The sequence below is a fragment of the Thamnophis sirtalis genome, unplaced genomic scaffold (assembly GCF_051295495.1).
Source record: "Thamnophis sirtalis isolate CommonGarterSnake01/CBP01778 unplaced genomic scaffold, rThaSir2_p1.2 scaffold_2, whole genome shotgun sequence".
Lineage (NCBI taxonomy): Eukaryota > Metazoa > Chordata > Lepidosauria > Squamata > Natricidae > Thamnophis > Thamnophis sirtalis.
The window spans coordinates 5,334,157-5,351,791 of record NW_028261382.1 but is presented as its reverse complement, the minus strand read 5'-3'; the positions used below and the strand labels follow the sequence as shown (position 1 = coordinate 5,351,791).

Below are 17,635 nucleotides of genomic sequence, written 5' to 3'. Positions count from 1 at the left end.
GAAGGAACCAAATTAAATCTCCAAAACGGAACACTTCAACAAGAGAATAATTATGGAAGCTATCGAAATAGAGAAACACCCCCACAACATGAATAAACGTGACGATAACTCCCGCCTACCAGACATCTGGAAACCAGCCCTAGTCAACAAACGAGCCCCACCCACCACCTAGGCCGTTACAACACAAAAGAACAACGGACACACAGCCAGCACCAATCTACCAATCATGATACAACCACACAGCCAATCAATCCACTTACTGAAACAAAGCCAGCACTCCACACCCACCCACCAAGATTTATAGAAAGACGGCAGCTCCGACCACGCTTTAAGCCGAAAACACCAGCCTGAAGATGGCGAGTCTTTTTAGAAATCATAGCAAATTAAATGGACTTAATCAAAAATAAATAGAGCGCTTTGCTTTCTCGCTCCGGCTCCTTCAGATGAACCTTCCTCCCTGACAGTTGCGTTGCAAACATTCCTATGGCAATAAATCCAAGTTCTGGATCGCATTTATTGTTCCCCTCTTCCCAGCTCTGGTTCCTGGTCCCATCTGATGTCCAGTCTGTAACCTGCTTGGTCCGAATTTTGGAGCGATCTCTTTATTCAGTGCTTAGTGAGGATAGACTTCGGAATACATGAGTCCTTCGGCAGAGATGGCGTCTCCGAGGCCCACAGTCCGCAGGGGGCTTTTACACACCAGCACCGGGGTGTAATGGAAGGAGATGCCATTCCGGCGCCACACCGATATGGGCTCCTTTGGGTTTAAGGAGACTCTGGAGGCCCCGTCCGTCTTGGAAGTGGCAAACTCCAGTGGTGCCTTCAGGAAGACTTTGTCGGCGTCAATGGTCTGGGTGGCACAAGCTTGGGTCCCCGCCGCCCTGGCTCCGGCAGCCACCGCCGCCACCTGGTTGCCCCAATACCCATCCACGGTAACCAGGAGGTGGTAGGCCAAAGTATGGAAGTGGATCCGGGTTAAGTCCGAAGCCTTGGCCGAAGTCCTCCCGTGTTCTTTCAAGATCCAGAAAAGGATGTCGCTGACCACGGCCACGTCGGGGACGCCGTTCCAGGAGGCCAACGAGGAGTGAGGTCCCGAGGCTGCCTGGGTGAGGAAGAGCAGCTCTTGCTCGTTCAAACCGATGGAGCTCACGAGAGGGAAGATCTGCTAACAGACAGACCAAGTGATAGGTTGGCAACGATAGGAGGTCCAACTTCTAAAGATTGAGGCGGGAGGGGGGGGGTGTCCAACCTTGGACTTCAGCTTCCAGAATTCGTGCATGACTGGGCGAGGAATTCTGGGAGTTGGAAGTCCACAAATCTTAAAAAGTGTCCAAGGTGGGGAACCCCTGGATTAAAGCATAAAATATACTGGAAATTAAAGCATAGCTTTGGATCAAGCATGTCAAAAGGCAGCTGGATATCCTTACCAATAGAATAGAATAGAATAACAGAGTTGGAAGGAGACTTGGAGGTCTTCTAGTCCAAGCCCCTGCCCCAGCAGGAAACCCTCTACCAATTAAGACAAATGGATATCCAGCATCTTCTTAAAAACATCCAGTGTTGGAGCATTCACAACTTCTGGAGACAACTTCTGTTCCACTGATTCATTGTTCTAACTGTCAGGAATTTTCTCCTTAGTTCTAAGTTGCTTCTCTCCTTGATTAGTTTCCACCCATTGCTTCTTCTCCTGCCTTCAGGTGCTTTGGAGAGTAGCTTGACTCCCACTTCTTTGTGGCAACCCCTGAGATATTGGAAGACTCCTATCATGTCTCCCCTGGTCCTTCTTTTCATTAAACTATATCTACCCAGTTCCTGCAACTGTTCTTCCTATGTTTTAGCCTCCAGTCCCCTAATCCTCTTTGTTGCTCTTCTCTGCACTCTTTCTAGAGTCTCCACATCTTTTCTACATCGTGGCGACCAAAAATGAATGCAAATATTCCAAGTGTGGCCTTACCAAGGCATTATAAAGTGGTATTAACACTTCACGTAATCTTGATTCTCTCCCTCTGTTGATGCAGCCTAGAACTGTGTTGGCTTTTTTGGCAGCTGCTGCACACGGCTGGCTCCTATTTAAATGGTTGTCCACTAGGACTCCAAGATCCCCCCTCAGTTACCACCTATACTGTACCTGTGCACTTCGTTTTTCTTGCCTAACTGTAGAACCTTACTTTTTTCCCCATTGAATTTCATTTTGTTAGATAGCGCCCAATGTTCAAATAATAATTAATTGACTCATAATAAATAATTGATTTTGGGCCCGTGGGGTCTGTGGCGACCTGCCTTTTGGTACTGTACGCCTGCATCTCGACCTACGACCATGCGGGTTCCTGACTCATCATATATAAAATAGGCAGGTCGTAATCTCCAACCAAGGTCTTCCCTCCCTGTGAAACAATTTAACTCTGTCTACCGCATCCCAGTTACTTTAAATTCATCTCACATCTTCCGTCTCGTCTGAAGGTGAGAAGAGACCCCACCATTGTGATTACCTGGTGAATTATGTCTCTCATGAGGTCTGGGTCGGTCATACCGGCTAATTCCAGATGGATCGGGACGTCGGTGGGAATGTCAGAAATGGAAGTTACGGCCTGCAAAAACACACACATACACACACCAAACAATTCAGATCAGGAGAAACCAAAGGCATGTGGGAAGATAGCAGAGGGGGGAAACCATCAAATGGGGTCAGCTTCTTTCTGACTGAATGGCTCTTGCGTCAATGAGTGGCTGGGAAACATTCAAACGTATCTCCTTACAGAGCAAAAGAAAAGGTTGGATTCATCCTCCTAGACCAGGGGTCGCCAACCTGCGGCTCTGGAGCCGCATGTGGCTCTTTCATCCCTCTGCTATGGCTCCCTGTCGCTGGTCGGCTCCACAATTGATAGGGCTTTTGATTAGGACAGGTGGAGGAAAAAGAACGCTGCGCTAGGAGGAGACTCTATGGTGGGGGGAACCGGACTTCTGGTCAGCAGAGGAAAAAGGACGCCACGCTAGGAGGAGACTCTATGGTGGGGAAAACAGACTTCCAGTCAGCAGAGAAAAAAGAATGCCGTGCTAGGAAGAGACTCCATGGTGGGGGAACCGGACTTCCGGTTCGCTCCAGAACTGAACGGGGGGCTTCCGGTTACGACCTTTGTGGCTCTTTGAGTGTTTAAGGTTGCCGACCTCTGTCCTAGACCATCATGCTGGATTCCCACTCCCATCATCGCCAGCATGGCAGTCAGGAGATGCGCCAAACTGGAAGATAATGGATTGGACCAGGAGTCGGCAGGCTTTATCCATAAAGAACCAGATCCTGTCCTTCCTCCATCTTTGCGGGCATGGCTGACAGATCCCTGGGCCAAGGAGCATGGCAGCCATTGGACAGCATTGGTGCACCAGCGAGGAGGCAGCTGAGAGGCCAAGGCCCAGGATGCCCCATCCTGGCTCTCCCCTCATCTTAGGAGCTTGCTTGAGGCTCAGCCTTGTACCATCTGCTATCAGCCCAAATATTCCAACTCGTGGACCATATAAAAACCGGATGGGCAACATTTGGCCTGCAAGCCCATCGTTTGCCAATCTCTGGACTGCAGCATGTATCACTCCCAGCACCCTGACAATAAAAGCTACATCTGAAGTCCTTCTTAAGAAACCAAATATTTACTAGGAAATTTTTGAAAGAGAAAGGCAAAGCACTTCGGATCTCACCTCTCGGAGCCTCCTCTGGCGTAGCTCCCTGGTCTGTCCTTCCATCATATGGAAGCCCGAAAGCACCACCAGATCTGGCTGAAATTCCTCCAGGCTGGATACAAAGACTTCTAGCATGTTCATGGCCCCGTTGGACAGGTCGTGGGAGAAGATGAATCGGTTGGCGTTGGGGGCTCTCAGCTCTCCCCATTCTTCACCTGATGAGCACATTCCACACACCCCCAAGACAAAAATCCCACATTACACAGAATCTTTGCATTCGTGACTCTGTAAACCCCTTAGAGAGGGCTGTAAAGCACTGTAAAGTGGTATATAACTCTAAGCGCTTTTGCTATTGATATAATCTGTGATGTGATGACCAAACCTGAACCCAAGATCTAATGGTTAAGCAGTGGATTCGTGATGGTGTCCTGGTTACAACCAGGGTTGTTCATTGGACACATCCGTGCTGTGTTCCTCAACCTTGGTGACCGTTAAAACCTGGCTGTTCTGGCAGGCCTGGGGCTGTTGACCTTAATGTTAAGGTCCAGCCCCGCTTAGAACGTATGTGTGTTGTGAACTTTAAACTATTTTTTACTTATTTTGCTTTTCTGTTTTCTTTCGTTGTAAGCCGCCCGGAGTCCCCCGGGATTGGGCGGCCTATAAATTTAATAAATGAAATGAAATGACTTGAAGACATGTGGACTTGAAGCTGGGTGCTTAAGTCTTCACATAGCCAAGGTAGTTAGTGATTATAATACATTAATAATGATACTCCTTTACGCTGTTCCACCAGTGACCTTTTTTGGATCTTCAACAAGCACACACCTGCTTGGTATTCCAAAATAAGATGATATTCATCTAATTCTTGCAGTGATTCCGGAGGGACCATTACGTTCTCGTCAAGCAATTCGTGAAGCTTGGGCCCAATTGGGCCACAAAGTAGAACCTACAAGAAAAACAGAACGGCAATAACTTCCCGCAAACTTAACTGCATTCTTTTCGGATTTCCCCATTTTTGATCCTGGTCATTTAGAGGCGATGGGGCATGCTGGCAAAAACATTACCCTATTGATGAATTAAAAACAGGACCTAAAAATCCATCACGCATGTCTGCAGAGCTACATTTCTTTTTTCGGGGTTCTGTTGCTGAAGATCTAAATTTGGTGAGCAGACGGATGTCACTGTGCCTGTATTATCGTAATACAGAGAGGTATTACGATAGTACAGACACTACAATAATACAGGTAAATTATATCGTGTTTCCCTGAAAATAAGACAGGCTCTTATTTTCGTTTGACCAACGAAATAAGCACTTGGCCTTATCTTCGTGGAGGCCTTATTATTTTTGTGGTGCAGGAGGCAGTGAACGTGGTCACCTCATGGCTGCTGCTGCGTTGCAATATTTTCGGGCAGGGCTTATTTTAGCGCATGCGCTCAAAAGTCCGATTGGGCTTATCATCTGGGGAGGACTTATTTTCAGGGAAACTGTTGTGGCCCAGCAGGAGCTGTTGGAGCTGCCACCAGACTCCGACAGCGAGGGGCTCTATGAGTCGGCTCTGGAGGATGTGGAGGACCCTGGACAGGGTTCCGACTCCGAGCAGGGCGCAGAGAGACTGGTTGGCCACCAAGTGGCGCCTGAGCCTTGGACCAGTGGGGAGGAGACAAGGGAGAGTGATCCAGAAGCCAGCAGTGAGTTGTTCCTGGATGCACGCCATCATAGAGCTACTCGACCAAGAACAATTACACAATTACAGGAGGTAATTGTGCTCAGCTGGTGGTCATTAGGCTCCTCTCCAGACTATAAAAAAGACTGCTTGTGACACGCCCTTCTTGCAGAAGTCAACTCATTGACTAAAGAGAACGTAACTAACTTGGCAGGCTGGATTGCTGCCAAGGTTTGTCTGAATTGCTGCCAAGATTTGTCGGACATGCTGCCAAGGTCCTTATCTGTTTGTTTGCTTGGCTTTCAGCCACCGAGATTCTGGTCTTGCTATTAAAGGACATTCTAATTAAGCTTGTCTCGGCTTTCGTTACTGGACGGAGGAGGGGGTCAGAACAGAAACAGGGTAGAAAAAACCAGTGGAACAATACAATGTACAGTTACAGGCAAAAGAACAAAGTTTACCTTTAAGTCTGGATGAGATGCGATTTTCTGGCCAATGAGAGCAGCATTTCCTCCAACATACAACTGCAAGAGAGTAAGAAGTCACTGAACCTCCCTCTCCAGTGAGGGGGCATGGTTAAGTCTTTGGCCAGTACCATCAGACAGGGAGATAGGTGGCATTTTAAAAACTGACCAATTACATGCAAGTATAAGGGTTCACCGGTCATTTCCCAGTTCTGCAGATATCTGCACAGGAAATTTTACAAGGGCATAAAATTGAAAATGCAAATTTAGACAGCGTACTAAAAAGCTGAGAAATCACCCTGCCAACAAAAGTGCAGATAGTCAAAAGCTATGGTTTTCCTAGTTGCAATGGATGACTGTGAAAGTTGGACCATAAGGAAATCTGAGCGCCAAAGAATGGAGGCCTTTGAACTCTGGTGCTGGAGAAGACTCCTGCGAGTCCCTTGGACTGCAAGGCCATCCAACCGGTCAGTCCTAGAGGAGATCAACCCTGACTGCTCTTTAGAAGGCCAGATCCTGAAGATGAACCTCAAAGACTTTGGCCACCTAATGATAAGGAAGGACTCCCTGGAGAAGAGCCTCATGCTGGGAAAGATTGAGGGCAAAAGAAGAAGGGGACGGCAGAGAAGGAGGTGGCTGGATGGAGTCCCTGAAGCAGTCGGCGTGAGCTTAAATGGACTCCAGAGGATGGTAGGGGACAGGAAGGCCTGGAGGGACGTTGTCCATGGCTTTGCAATGGGTCGGACATGGGGGGGAGGAGGATAGTGAGAACAGGCAGGATTGTTTGCTAAGTTCTCCTGATTATGAATTCTCAGTTCCTGGATACATCTCTTTATTCAAGCTTTCTGTTTCTTGACATATATGCTGACTCTTGCAGCTATTTTAAGTTCTTCGTTGCTTTCAGTTCTATTTTAGCTGTCTCATCCGCTGGGCATATTCATTTGATGAAGAACAGAATGCAAACTCAATTTTAAAGAAAAAGGCAACTAATCTCGACAAGCAAACACTCCCACCGCCCAGAGAGGGCCAGTAGTTTTGCCTACTTCCAGAAACACATTCTGGATCAGCATCAGATATCATCTAATTCCAGTCTGCTACTAACCCCCCCCCCCAAATGAGTACAAATGACATAACTGTGTGCTTGTTTGTATAGAACCGGGGAAAACGGACACACAAATAAGAGTTCCTTTAACCTCGTGCAAAAGCCCTCCAACTTCTCCAAGGTCTCGTAAACGCAAGCGTGATAAAACGAAGAATTTTAAACGCCTGACCCAAATTCAAAGTGAGATTGAGCAATGATAAAATAATCTGTCAACTCACAGAGCTGCTGGTGCATTTGGCAGCCGCCAACTAGCATGACTTTGCAGAAATTTACATACCAGTAACTGTAAATTTTAGGAGATTCACTATCGGCCTGAAATTATTGAAGACACACTGGATTAAGGTAGCCTTGGAAAACTAGCATGCTCTGTAGCACCAGGCTGGATAAAAATTGATGATTATAAATATATATATATATATATATATATATATATATATATATATATATATATATATATATATATATATATATATATATATATATATATATATATATATATATATATATATATATATATATATATATATATATATATATTCAAAAAAATCATATATTTTTTTAAAAATTGAATTTTTTAAATTTTTATCAAATGTATTTTAGTAAAACGCTTTTGGAGTAAAAAAAAAATCTAACCAAAGATAGTTTTCTATTTAAGATACATCAATAATTTAGTTTATTCGACATGAAATGGAGCTTAGTTATGTACCATAAGGAGGCTGTATATTCTGCAATATTGGGACTGTCGGTGAGTTGACAGTGGGTCAGAGGAGGGGCCGCTGCGGGACGGAGATGATAGTCGCTCTTTAAAAGTGATGAATTAAAGCGAGTTGATTTAAATCAAATCCACCCTGCTGGGCACTTTCACATTTTCATCCTTTAAACCAGCAGAACAACAGCTAAAGGTTTAATTTAAAAAGTTGATTTGCTGATACCAATTTCATCCTCACACAGTTGAATAGATGGATGGATGGATAGGCTGTTCTGACTGAGGTTTCCCAAGAGCCTGAAGCAAACTCCTTGTCCCAACAAAAACCCCTTTTATTAATTGACTGTGAATTCTGTTCATTCACATCCAGCAAAGTCTTTCGAGGGAGGATTTACAGTCATAGACCTTATCTGGCTTGGAGAGCTGCCAGGCCGAGATCTGCAGAACGTGGCAAGGAGTCTCGGAGAGTCACAAACTAATTAAGCAAACTAATTGTCTCCTGCAAACTCCACTCCCCTTTCACTCCTCTTATTTGCTCTGGGAGGGGCCATTCATTGTCCACCTCTGGCCTTACTCCCAAGTCCACCCCTGTTCTTTAGCTCTTCCCTTCGTCTGGCAGCTCTGCACATGCTCATACTGGGAACAGGCTCCAGCTGTTCTTCTGCCTCACTGATGTCTGACTCCGAAGGCAGCTGATAACTGGCATATGGCTCTGTCCCCCTCTCTGCCTCCAACACAGAGCCCTCCTCAGAGCCTTCCCCAGACTCCACGACCGGCCCATGTTCCTCCCCAACCCTCCTCACTCTCTGAATCTGCTGGCAGCTCTGCAGGCCACTGGCAGGCCACAACAGATACCAACTGAACCAGGTGGACTTCCTTGCCAAGGCAAGAGCTCACCTGTGCGCCAGGATAACTGGACGCCGTTTGCGCGATGCGGTGGAAGGCATCGGCGTCGTTGAAGAACCGTTCCGCGGCAGCCCCCTTCCCCATAAAATGGGCGAAGGCTTCTTCCAGTTCAGCAGCGGAACGCAAGACCGAATGGTCTTTCCCAACCTCACCGCGGAAGCCGAGGGCCTGAAGCAGCTTCACCCCGGAGAGCACCACATCCACGCAGGCGTTGACCCTGAAGAAGAGGGGACAAGGGGTCATCTCGGGCCAAGGCTCCGGACAAAACCCTCCCATTCGTTGATGAAATTTCATCAATGGTTAGAGAACAAAAAGGGAAACTGGAAATAAAAGGAGATTAAAGAAGAATAGAAAACATTTTAAGATAGAGGTATAAATAAGATGATGTTAGTATGAGGAGAAGCTTTAATGCTATTGCATTTTTATTAGAAGATACATTAAGAGGAATATGAGGAGGTTAATGATGTTCAATTGCTTAATATACTATAGTTTTAAGATTAGAAAAATTAATATTGATGTGAATGGTTATAAATGCTGAAGGCTGTTGCGCAGAGGTATTTGCACCCAGACGACACACTGTTTAAGGAAAGACGGAGTGTTTATATGTTGAAAAATGAAAAACCTTTTATTAAGAAAAACCCTCCCATTCGCACGGCGTCTTTTGCCTTAGAATGGATGACAATTGTACTTTGGAAAAACGAAGACCAGGCTTTACATACACACACACACACCGAAAATTCCCCATGATGAAAATTCCCCATGATGACCTTCCTTGTGCCATAATTCTAGGCAACCAACTCTTGTGCTGATAACACAAAACCTCAAGAGCCGTTAAATTTGGGGTGTTCTTCAACTCTACATCACCCCAAGGAATCGGTCGATCACTCCTTACCCCACAGCAACTCTGTTCCATTGCTTGGCCGGCCGGGTGATGACGGCATCCCAGGCCTCTGCCATGCTGCCTTCTGGGGACCCCAGGTCGCCCCGAAGTTGGTACAGGAAGGGCCCCGAGAGATGCTCCCACAGGAAATCCGGCCAAGCGGGATCCAGCCAGAAGACAGAGCCGATGGCCAGGGCCAACACAGCCACACACAGGGCCTTGTGCCACATGGCGAAGCCTTGGACTCTACCGAGAGGCTGGCGGCGATCGAAGCGGGTTCAGGGGTCACCATCCATCTGGGAACAGATCCCACTCTGAAGAGAAAGAAGAGGAAGCCAATAAGCGGAGTATCCGGCTTGGAGTTTTCTTGTGGCTCTTTGGCCTGCCACACTTTCTATTATTCTACTATGCCTTTTCTATGGTGGGAAAATGAGAGGGAGGATTGTACGGAGTTTAGATGCTAGGTAGCCATAACAACATTCTTTCTAGAAAGCCAAGGTCATCATCCTTTGTCTCTGCACCTCTGCACCTGACCGGAACTGGATGGGTGGAAGCTGCCAGCGTGGCAGTGGGAGATTGGACCGTGTGATGGACTTGTGGGTATGGGGGCAGGATCTTGAACTTTTAACGGGGTGGGGGAAACCTGGAAGCTTTCAGATTCGGCTTTCCCCAGATGTGCCAACATGTCATAAATTGGAACCTTGAGCAATACTTTGCCTTGGACTCTGATTTATTTTTACGGTGGGTCATTTCCCCTTCTTAGGGGGAGAATTCCAGATGTTTCCATTCTCAGTTGTGGCTTCGTTTGGTACTTTGGCAACTTGAAAACAAGAGAGGGAGGAATGGCAGGTGGAGGGGGGGGGGCGGAATTGCAAAAAGCAGAAGAGAAAATTCAAACAGCGATGACTACCAGCTTTGCAATGGCCTGTACTGGATTTAAAAGTAACTGGGTTTTATTATTTTTATTATACAGGTAGGCCGCGACTTACAATCCCCCCCAACGGAGCCCCAAATTTCTGTTGTTACGTGAGACGTTTGTTAAGTGAGTTTTGGCCCCTGTCACAGTTGTTAAGTGGATCACTGCAGCAACCTAGTTGTTAAGTGAATCCGGTTTTCTCCATTGACTTGGCTGGTCAGAAGGTCACCATAGATGACCGATGACCTTGGGGGGGACACAGCAAAGGTCGTAAGCACGAACCAGTTGCCAAGCACCTGATTTTGGATCACACGATCCTGGGGGATGCTTCCAAGGTCATTAAGGTCCGAAATCCCCTTTTCTCCAGTGCCGTCGTAACTTTGAACAGTCGCTAAATGAGTCGTAGGTCGAGGACTCCTTAGCTTTGGCGATCCTGCCTTACCAAAGAAACAAACAGTTTGGCTTGGTGAATGAGTATTATTCACTTTTGAGGGCGGTGTGTGTGTGAGAGAGAGAGGTCTGTGGATGATGGGTTTTTTTTAGTCCTTAAGCATCTGGATCGCGCCACCGTCTGGAGGTCTCGCAGGTTGGGGATGATGGGAGATGCAGAAGAGCCCATCTCCAGGGAAAGAGGCTGTCATGGCTGGGGATAATGGGAGCTGCAGAAAGGGAAAGGGCTTGGGACGATGGGGGCTGTAGTCCAGGAAAGAAGGGCAAGCGGGCTGGGGATGATGGGAGTTGCAGTTGCATAAGTCCGGAAGTCGATAGGAAGAAAGGAAGGGGTTGAGATGCTGGGAGAAAAGGAAGGGAGCATGTTGGCTGGGGATGATGGGCGGCTGGGGACCATGCCCAAGCCCATCTGGGGAAGGCTAGGAGGAAGGGGGTGGGGATGATGGGCTCTGGAGTACTACTCGAGGCCCTACAGGGGATCCTGCCTCCCCCCCCCCACTTCCACTGCCAAGCAGGAACCCCGGATTTCTGCCTCCCTCCCGCCGAGAGACCCGGGGAGGCCTGGCAGCAGGAGAGCCGCAGGGAGAGTTACCGTCCTGGGCCGCCTTCGGCCGGGGGCTCCGTCCTGCCGCCGCCGCCACCACCACCACGTTCCACCGCGGGCGCCCGCTACGCCGTTTGCGTCCCTCTGCCGCGCCGCCCCGCGCCCGCTGCCGTAACTTTCAGTAGGGAATAAGCGGAGCTCCCTGCGGAAGCGGCGTAGCGCCGTCGGAAGGGGCGCCTCTCAAGGGCGCAGCGGCCTTTCCAGAATGCGGCAACGGAAGCGTAAAAGCCTTCGAGCGGAATATACCAACTTTCCGCAAAAACGGGGGGGGAGTTGAAAACGACTAGGAAAGAATACGAATCGTACAATAAGCGGATGGGATTAAAGGAAGCCCCGCCTTTTTTTGGAAGAAACCATTGGGAAGCGGGGGGGGTAAACCATGAGAGTATAGAAAGGGCGAGACGGCGTGATGTAGGGCGGCTTTTATGATGTTTCTCCTTCCCAGCTTGCATCGGTAACACAGATTTGGTCTGATGGCGAGAGAAAGGCGATATTTAAAGCGTGCATCCATCATGCCTTTGCTAACCTTGGCTCCCATTCAGCAAAGCGGTTCAGAATCAGCGGAATTTAGGAATAGAATAGAAGAACAGAGTTGGAAGGGACCTTGGAGGTCTTCTAGTCCAACCCCCTGCCTAGGCAGGAAACCCTACACCACTTCACACAAATGGCTATCCAACATCTTCTTAAAGACTTCCAGTGTTGGGGCATTCACAACTTCCCGGAGGCAACTTCTGTTCCACTGATTAATTGTTCTAACTGTCAGGAAATTTCTCCTTAGTTCTAAGTTGCTTCTCTCCTTGATTAGTTTCCACCCATTGCTTCTTGTTCTGCCCTCAGGTGCTTTGGAGAATAGCTTGACTCCCTCTTCTTTGTGGCAGCCCCTGAGATATTGGAAGGCTGCTATCATGTCTCCCCTGGTCCTTCTTTTCATTAAACTAGACCTATCCAATTCCTGCCACCGTTCTTCATATGTTTCAGTTTCAGTTTCAGTTGTGTTTATTTATAGGCCGCCCTTTTCCCTGGGGGGACTCAGGGCGGCTAACAACTTATGGGAGGGGAAGACATACAATAACATAAAAATACAGTGTGTAGTTAAGATCAAACAACATTCATTCAACATTCGGGCGGGGGCAAACTATGATCTTTACCCCCAGGCCTGGCGGGATAGCCAGATCTTGAGGGCTGTGCGGAAGGTCTGAAGGGTGGTGAGGGTATGTTTTAGCCTCCAGTCCCCGAATCCTCTTTGTTGCTCTTCTCTTCAGAGCTGAAGAAGTTTCTTGGATGAGAAGCAAAATGTCTTCAAAGAAAAAACAGAAAGCCCCAATTGCCCCTTAAAAAAAAGAACTTTGGGGATTTGCAAGCAATTCTTACGCTAAATGCTCATAGCAGCCTTCCCACAGCCATGTCTTCAGAATTTGGGTGTTTGGCAACGCGTGTATTTAAAACAGTTGCAGTATCCTGGAGTCATGCGATAGCCACTTTTATAGTTGAACAGAGTCAGAAGGGACCTTGTAGGTCATCTAGTCCAACCCCCCCCCCCCAAGCAGGAGACCCTACACCATTTCTAACTGATGGCAGTCCAGTTCTCTTCTTCAAAGTCTCAAGTGATGAAGGTGCCACAACTTCCGAAGGCAACTTCTGTTCCATGGGTTGATGGTTCTCAGTGTCAGAAAAATTCCTCCTTATTTCCAGGGTGAATCTCTCCAGTTTCCATCCATTATTCCTTGTCTGGTCTTCGGGAAAATAGCTTGACCCCCCCTCCTCCTCTGTGTGGCAGCCCCTCAAATATTGGAAGGCTGCTATCCTGTCTCCCCTGGTCCTTCTCTTCCCTAGACTAGCCAGGCCCAGTTCCTGCAACCGTTCATCATATGTTTTAGCCTCCAGTCCCCTAATCATCCTGGTTGCTCTTCTCTGCACTCTTTCTAGAGTCTCAACATCTTTTTATAGTGTGGTGATCAAAACTGGATGCAGGATTCTAGGTGTGGCCTTACTAGGGCTTTATAGAGTGGTACTAGTACCACACTTGATCTTGATTGTATCCCTCTGTTAATGCAACTGAGGATTGCATTGGCTTTTTTTGGCTGCCACTGCACACTGCTGGCTCATATTTTTAGCTGGTTGTCCACTAAGACTCCTGTCACAATTGCTACACTTGCAACCTTTCCAACAAGAAAGTCAACGAGAAAAGCCCGATTTGAATTGAATTGAATTTATTGAATTTCTATGCCCCCCTTTTCCCCAAAGGGGACTCAGTTGGCTCACAATCCAAGTCAAGGGGAGGGGGGTACAAATAAGGAATAAAAAAGACGAACAGAACAATACACAATTTAAAAGCACACAGCAACCATACCATTCGAGGGGGGACAAAAGCTCATTAGCCCCAGGCCTGTCGGAACAGCCAGGTTTTAAGGGCTTTGCGGAAGGCCTGGAGGGTGGTGAGGGTTCGAATCTCCACAGGGAGCTCGTTCCAGAGGGTCGGAGCAGCCACAGAGAAGGCCCTCCTCCGGGTAGTCGCTAGTCGGCACTGAGCAGCGGATGGAATTCGGAGGAGGCCTAATCTGTGGGATCTGATCGGTCTATTGGAGGTGATTGGCAGCAGGCAGTCTCTCACTTAATGACTGCAGAATTCACTTAACGACTGCAGAATTCACTTAACAAATGTCGTCAAACCGGGTGCAACTCACTTAACAATCACCTCGTTTAGCAACAGAAATTCCGTTACGGTCCTAGTCTAGAACTACCTGTATACGATAAGCATTCATGAAACAAATGGTGCCTTATAAACATCCACGTTAGAATAAAAAGGGATTTTCCCCCCCCTCCCCAGACAGTAGAACTGTCTGTGGTCCAGTTGGAGGTTTTACATTTGCAAAGATCAACCGTTCCAAAAAAAAAAGCTTCTCTTTTATTTGCAAATCCTTGCTTTTCGGTACTGCCTTTCTCCTTTCTCCTTTTGTGATATCCCCCCAACCCCCCTATTTGGGGCTTGAATTGTTGTGTTTGTTCTTTAAAGCCGTAAAGAAAAATGAAGCGAAAAAGCACGTTAAGAAATATCCCCCTCCGTGCTTTTCATTAGCTGTTGGTTTCTCTTCCAGAACTCCCCTCCCGCCTTCTCCTTGCCTTTGCAGCCTCCTGAAAAATCAAAGATATATATAACACCTGGGAAGGGAAATTGCCCTGGAGAAACCCTTAATAAAGCTCACAATCTTTTTTACTATAAGCTACGGTAAATTTCACTGAAGTGGCAAAGATGGAGAACCGAGCCCCCTGAAGAATCAAAGCAGGCGTTTTATCCGGTGGCTGCAGAACACAACTCACTCATCCCATTCCTCGCATAACCGTTTGGTCCCCCTAGATACAGGTGACGGATCAGTGACAGGCAGCAGAGGCTTACCTATCCATCACCGCCAGAACGGGGAATTTACGGCCCTTGCGAAAATAAGGCTGGCTGGAAATTGCTCCGATCAGACCCATGGCTAAAAAAAAAGGCAAGCTTTTTTTCCTTACACCGGCAGTCAAGCGAAGTCTACCTGCAAATAGGAAGACCGGCACCGGTCAATCAATCAGAATAGAGAGTGGAGAAAGGGACCTTGGAGGTCTTCTAGTCCAGCGGTCACCAACTGGTGGCCCGTGAGATTATTTGCATTTTTTATATGGTACTAAATCAGGGGTCCTGGAGCACCTGGGACAGATACGTGCAATGAATGTTTGTGCTGCTGGAGAGAGTCTCCCCTCTTCGGGGTCTTTTTGTGAGGGTCGGAGGCAATGGTGGGATTCAAAATTGTTTACTACCAGTTCTTTGGCATGGCTTGGCAGGCGTGGCTTGGTGGACATGGCAGGGGAAGGATACTGTAAAAAATCCATTCCCTCTCACTCCAGGGGAAGGATATTGCAAAATCCCCATTCCCTCTCCATTCCAGGAGGAAGGATACTGCAAAATATCCATTCCCTACGTACTCCAGGGGAAGGATACTGCAAAATTCCCATTCCCTCCCCACTCCAGGGCAAGGATACTGCAAAATCTCCATTCCCTCCCCACTCCAGGGCAAGGATACTGCAAAATCCCCATTCCCTCCCCACTCCAGGGGAAGGATACTGCAAAATCTCCCTTCCTTCCCCACTCTTGGGGAAGGATACTGTAAAATCCCCATTCCCTCCCCACTCCAGGGGAAGGATACTGCAAAATCCCCATTCCCTCCCCACTCCAGGGGAAGGATACTGCAAAATCCCCATTCCCTCCCGATCAGCTGGGACTCGGGAGGCAGAGAATAGGTGGGGGCGGGGCCAGCCAGAGATGGGATTTGCCGGTTCTCCGAACTACTCAAAATTTCCTGCCTTCGGATGCTTTGGAAAATAAGCCAAGCCCATCTTCTTTGTGGCGACCCCTCAAATATGGGAAGGCCCCTCAAATTATGTCACCCCTGGTCCGTCTCTTCATTAAATTAGACATAACCAGTTCTGGCAACCGTTCTTCTTCACACGTTTCGGCTGAATGACCACGCCGTTCGGTTTAACAACTGCAGTGATTCATTTCACCGTGGCCAAAACCAGGTGGCAGAATCAGGCGTGACTCACTCAACAACCGCCTCGCGAAGCCACAGAAGTCCTGGCTCCCCAGTTTGGGACGTGAGCCAAGGAGTATCTGCATCGGTGCGCCTGACTTCCAGGAATTTCATGGCTGGCCTTGGCTGAGCAGCCAGAGGAAAAAAACGGTGCCAGGGTTATTTTATTGGAGTTGCCAGATTAATTTTCACTTGTCACCTAAACAGGATACACAAGCCTCCTTTTGCAAATGGGCTGTCAGCTGCAAGGAAGAACTCTTTCCTTGACGCCCCGCTGGGCTGCTAATTATACCGCAAAGTGTTAATGGCAGAACACGTCCAACAGCTACAACTGTAAAACGCGCGACAGTTTCGCAGTCACTCACATCGTACACGACAAGGTGCACTGTCTTTTTTTTTTGTCAATGAATGCGATAACGTCGCTGAAGCCGCCTTGTCAATATATTTGGAATTTAGGACTGAACTGGGAGCAAGCGAGCTTCTCAGCCCGGAAATCGGAATCGCACCTGTTCCGGAAAGTTTGACTATCCCGACTGGTGATGGGCAAGGAAGAAATCCTTCCAAACCTCCCTTCCTTCTTCCCTTCCTTCTTCCTTCCCTCCTTCCCACTTAACAATAGCACTTAGACTTATACACCACTTCACGGTGCTTTCCAGCCCTCTCTAAGGAGTTTACAGAATCAGCCTCTTGCCCCCAACCATCCTCATTTTGCCAACCTCAGAAGGATAGAAGGCTGAGTCAACCTTGAGCCTGTCAGGATTGAACTGCTGGCAGTGGGCAGAATTAGCCTGCAATACTGCATTCTAACCACTGTGCCATTGCAATCTTCCCTCATTCCCTCCCTCCCTTCTTTCCTTCCTTCCTTCCTTTCCTCCCACTTACAATAGCTCTTAGACTTTTATACCGTTTCCCAGTGCTTTACAGCCCTCTCTAAGCCGGTGGTGGGTTGCAGGTGGTACGCCCTGGTACAGGCATACCGGAGCCAGCCCGGAGCACCGGATACCATTCCGTTACGGTGTTCCAGAGGGCCCACCTGAGCTCCTTACCGGTTTTTTAAGTCTTCTGCGCTTCCCCACATGTGCACATCGCATACAGTGCCTGCGCGACGCTCCGCTGAGTAGCTGGAACATTGCAGAGGCCTTAAGACGCATGGGCGTGCTGCGTGCATCCATGTGGACACCTCCGGGCCTGTTCCAACCGTACCGGTTGGAACAGGATCCGCAACCCACCACTGCTCTAAGCAGTTTATAAAGTCAGCCTTTCTTAATGAATGCATTGACCTGTTGAGATCGGCCAAATTCATTGGGAGGGTTTGTTTAATTCTCCTTATTCATGCCTGAGGAAGCTTGGGGGCTCAAGGAAGAGGTTTTCTGCCTGCATCAAACAGGCAACGTATCGATGGCCTGTTTAGAACGTGGTTGGGAAGTCAATGGCCTTGGGAGAATCCAGGTTTTCAGACAGCAGGGTGCTCCTGCATTGCGCTGGGCAAACACCAGAGGGCGCTCTGCCCTTTCCCTTTCTTGACTCCCTTTCTGGTACTCCTGACATGGCAAACCCTGTTTTCCTAGCAGATTTGATGGCCACGTTTCATATTTCATGGATTAGTAACGGCAGACAACATGAAACGGGCGATCTCAAGCCGAAAACGGGGACTGAAGGCTTCACCGTGAGGCTCCCTAAATTGAAAGGGAGGATGGTGAGGGATCCAAGAG

General features: G+C 48.1%; 1 protein-coding gene across 2 annotated transcripts; it reads right to left on the bottom strand.

The window, feature by feature from the left end:
* Positions 1–496: 496 nt before the first annotated feature.
* ADPGK (ADP dependent glucokinase) lies at positions 497–11,488 on the bottom strand. Of its 2 annotated transcripts, none has more exons than XM_087704090.1 (8): positions 11,350–11,488; positions 9,404–9,705; positions 8,503–8,728; positions 5,795–5,857; positions 4,495–4,615; positions 3,688–3,884; positions 2,490–2,588; positions 497–1,165 (listed from the first exon to the last, which is right to left on the bottom strand). In XM_087704090.1, the coding sequence occupies exons 2-8, from the start codon at positions 9,619–9,621 to the stop codon at positions 614–616; spliced, it is 1,476 nt and encodes a 491-aa protein (XP_087560216.1). In that variant the 5' UTR covers positions 9,622–9,705; positions 11,350–11,488; the 3' UTR covers positions 497–613. The 2 variants fall into 2 exon arrangements, with proteins under 2 accessions (XP_087560216.1, XP_087560217.1); XM_087704091.1 differs by having other exon boundaries at positions 497–1,162.
* Between the last annotated feature and the right edge of the window lie 6,147 nt (positions 11,489–17,635).

Bases quoted from the DNA above. Each gene is read 5' to 3' on its own strand.
- ADPGK (XM_087704090.1), bottom strand. From the start codon at position 9,621: ATGTGGCACAAGGCCCTGTGTGTGGCTGTGTTGGCCCTGGCCATCGGC. The intron at 5,858-8,502 runs GTGAGCTCTTGC...ACTCTCTTGCAG, and splicing joins CCAGTTATCCTGGCGCACAG to TTGTATGTTGGAGGAAATGC. The intron at 1,166-2,489 runs GTAATCACAATG...TCTGTCTGTTAG, and splicing joins TGAGAGACATAATTCACCAG to CAGATCTTCCCTCTCGTGAG.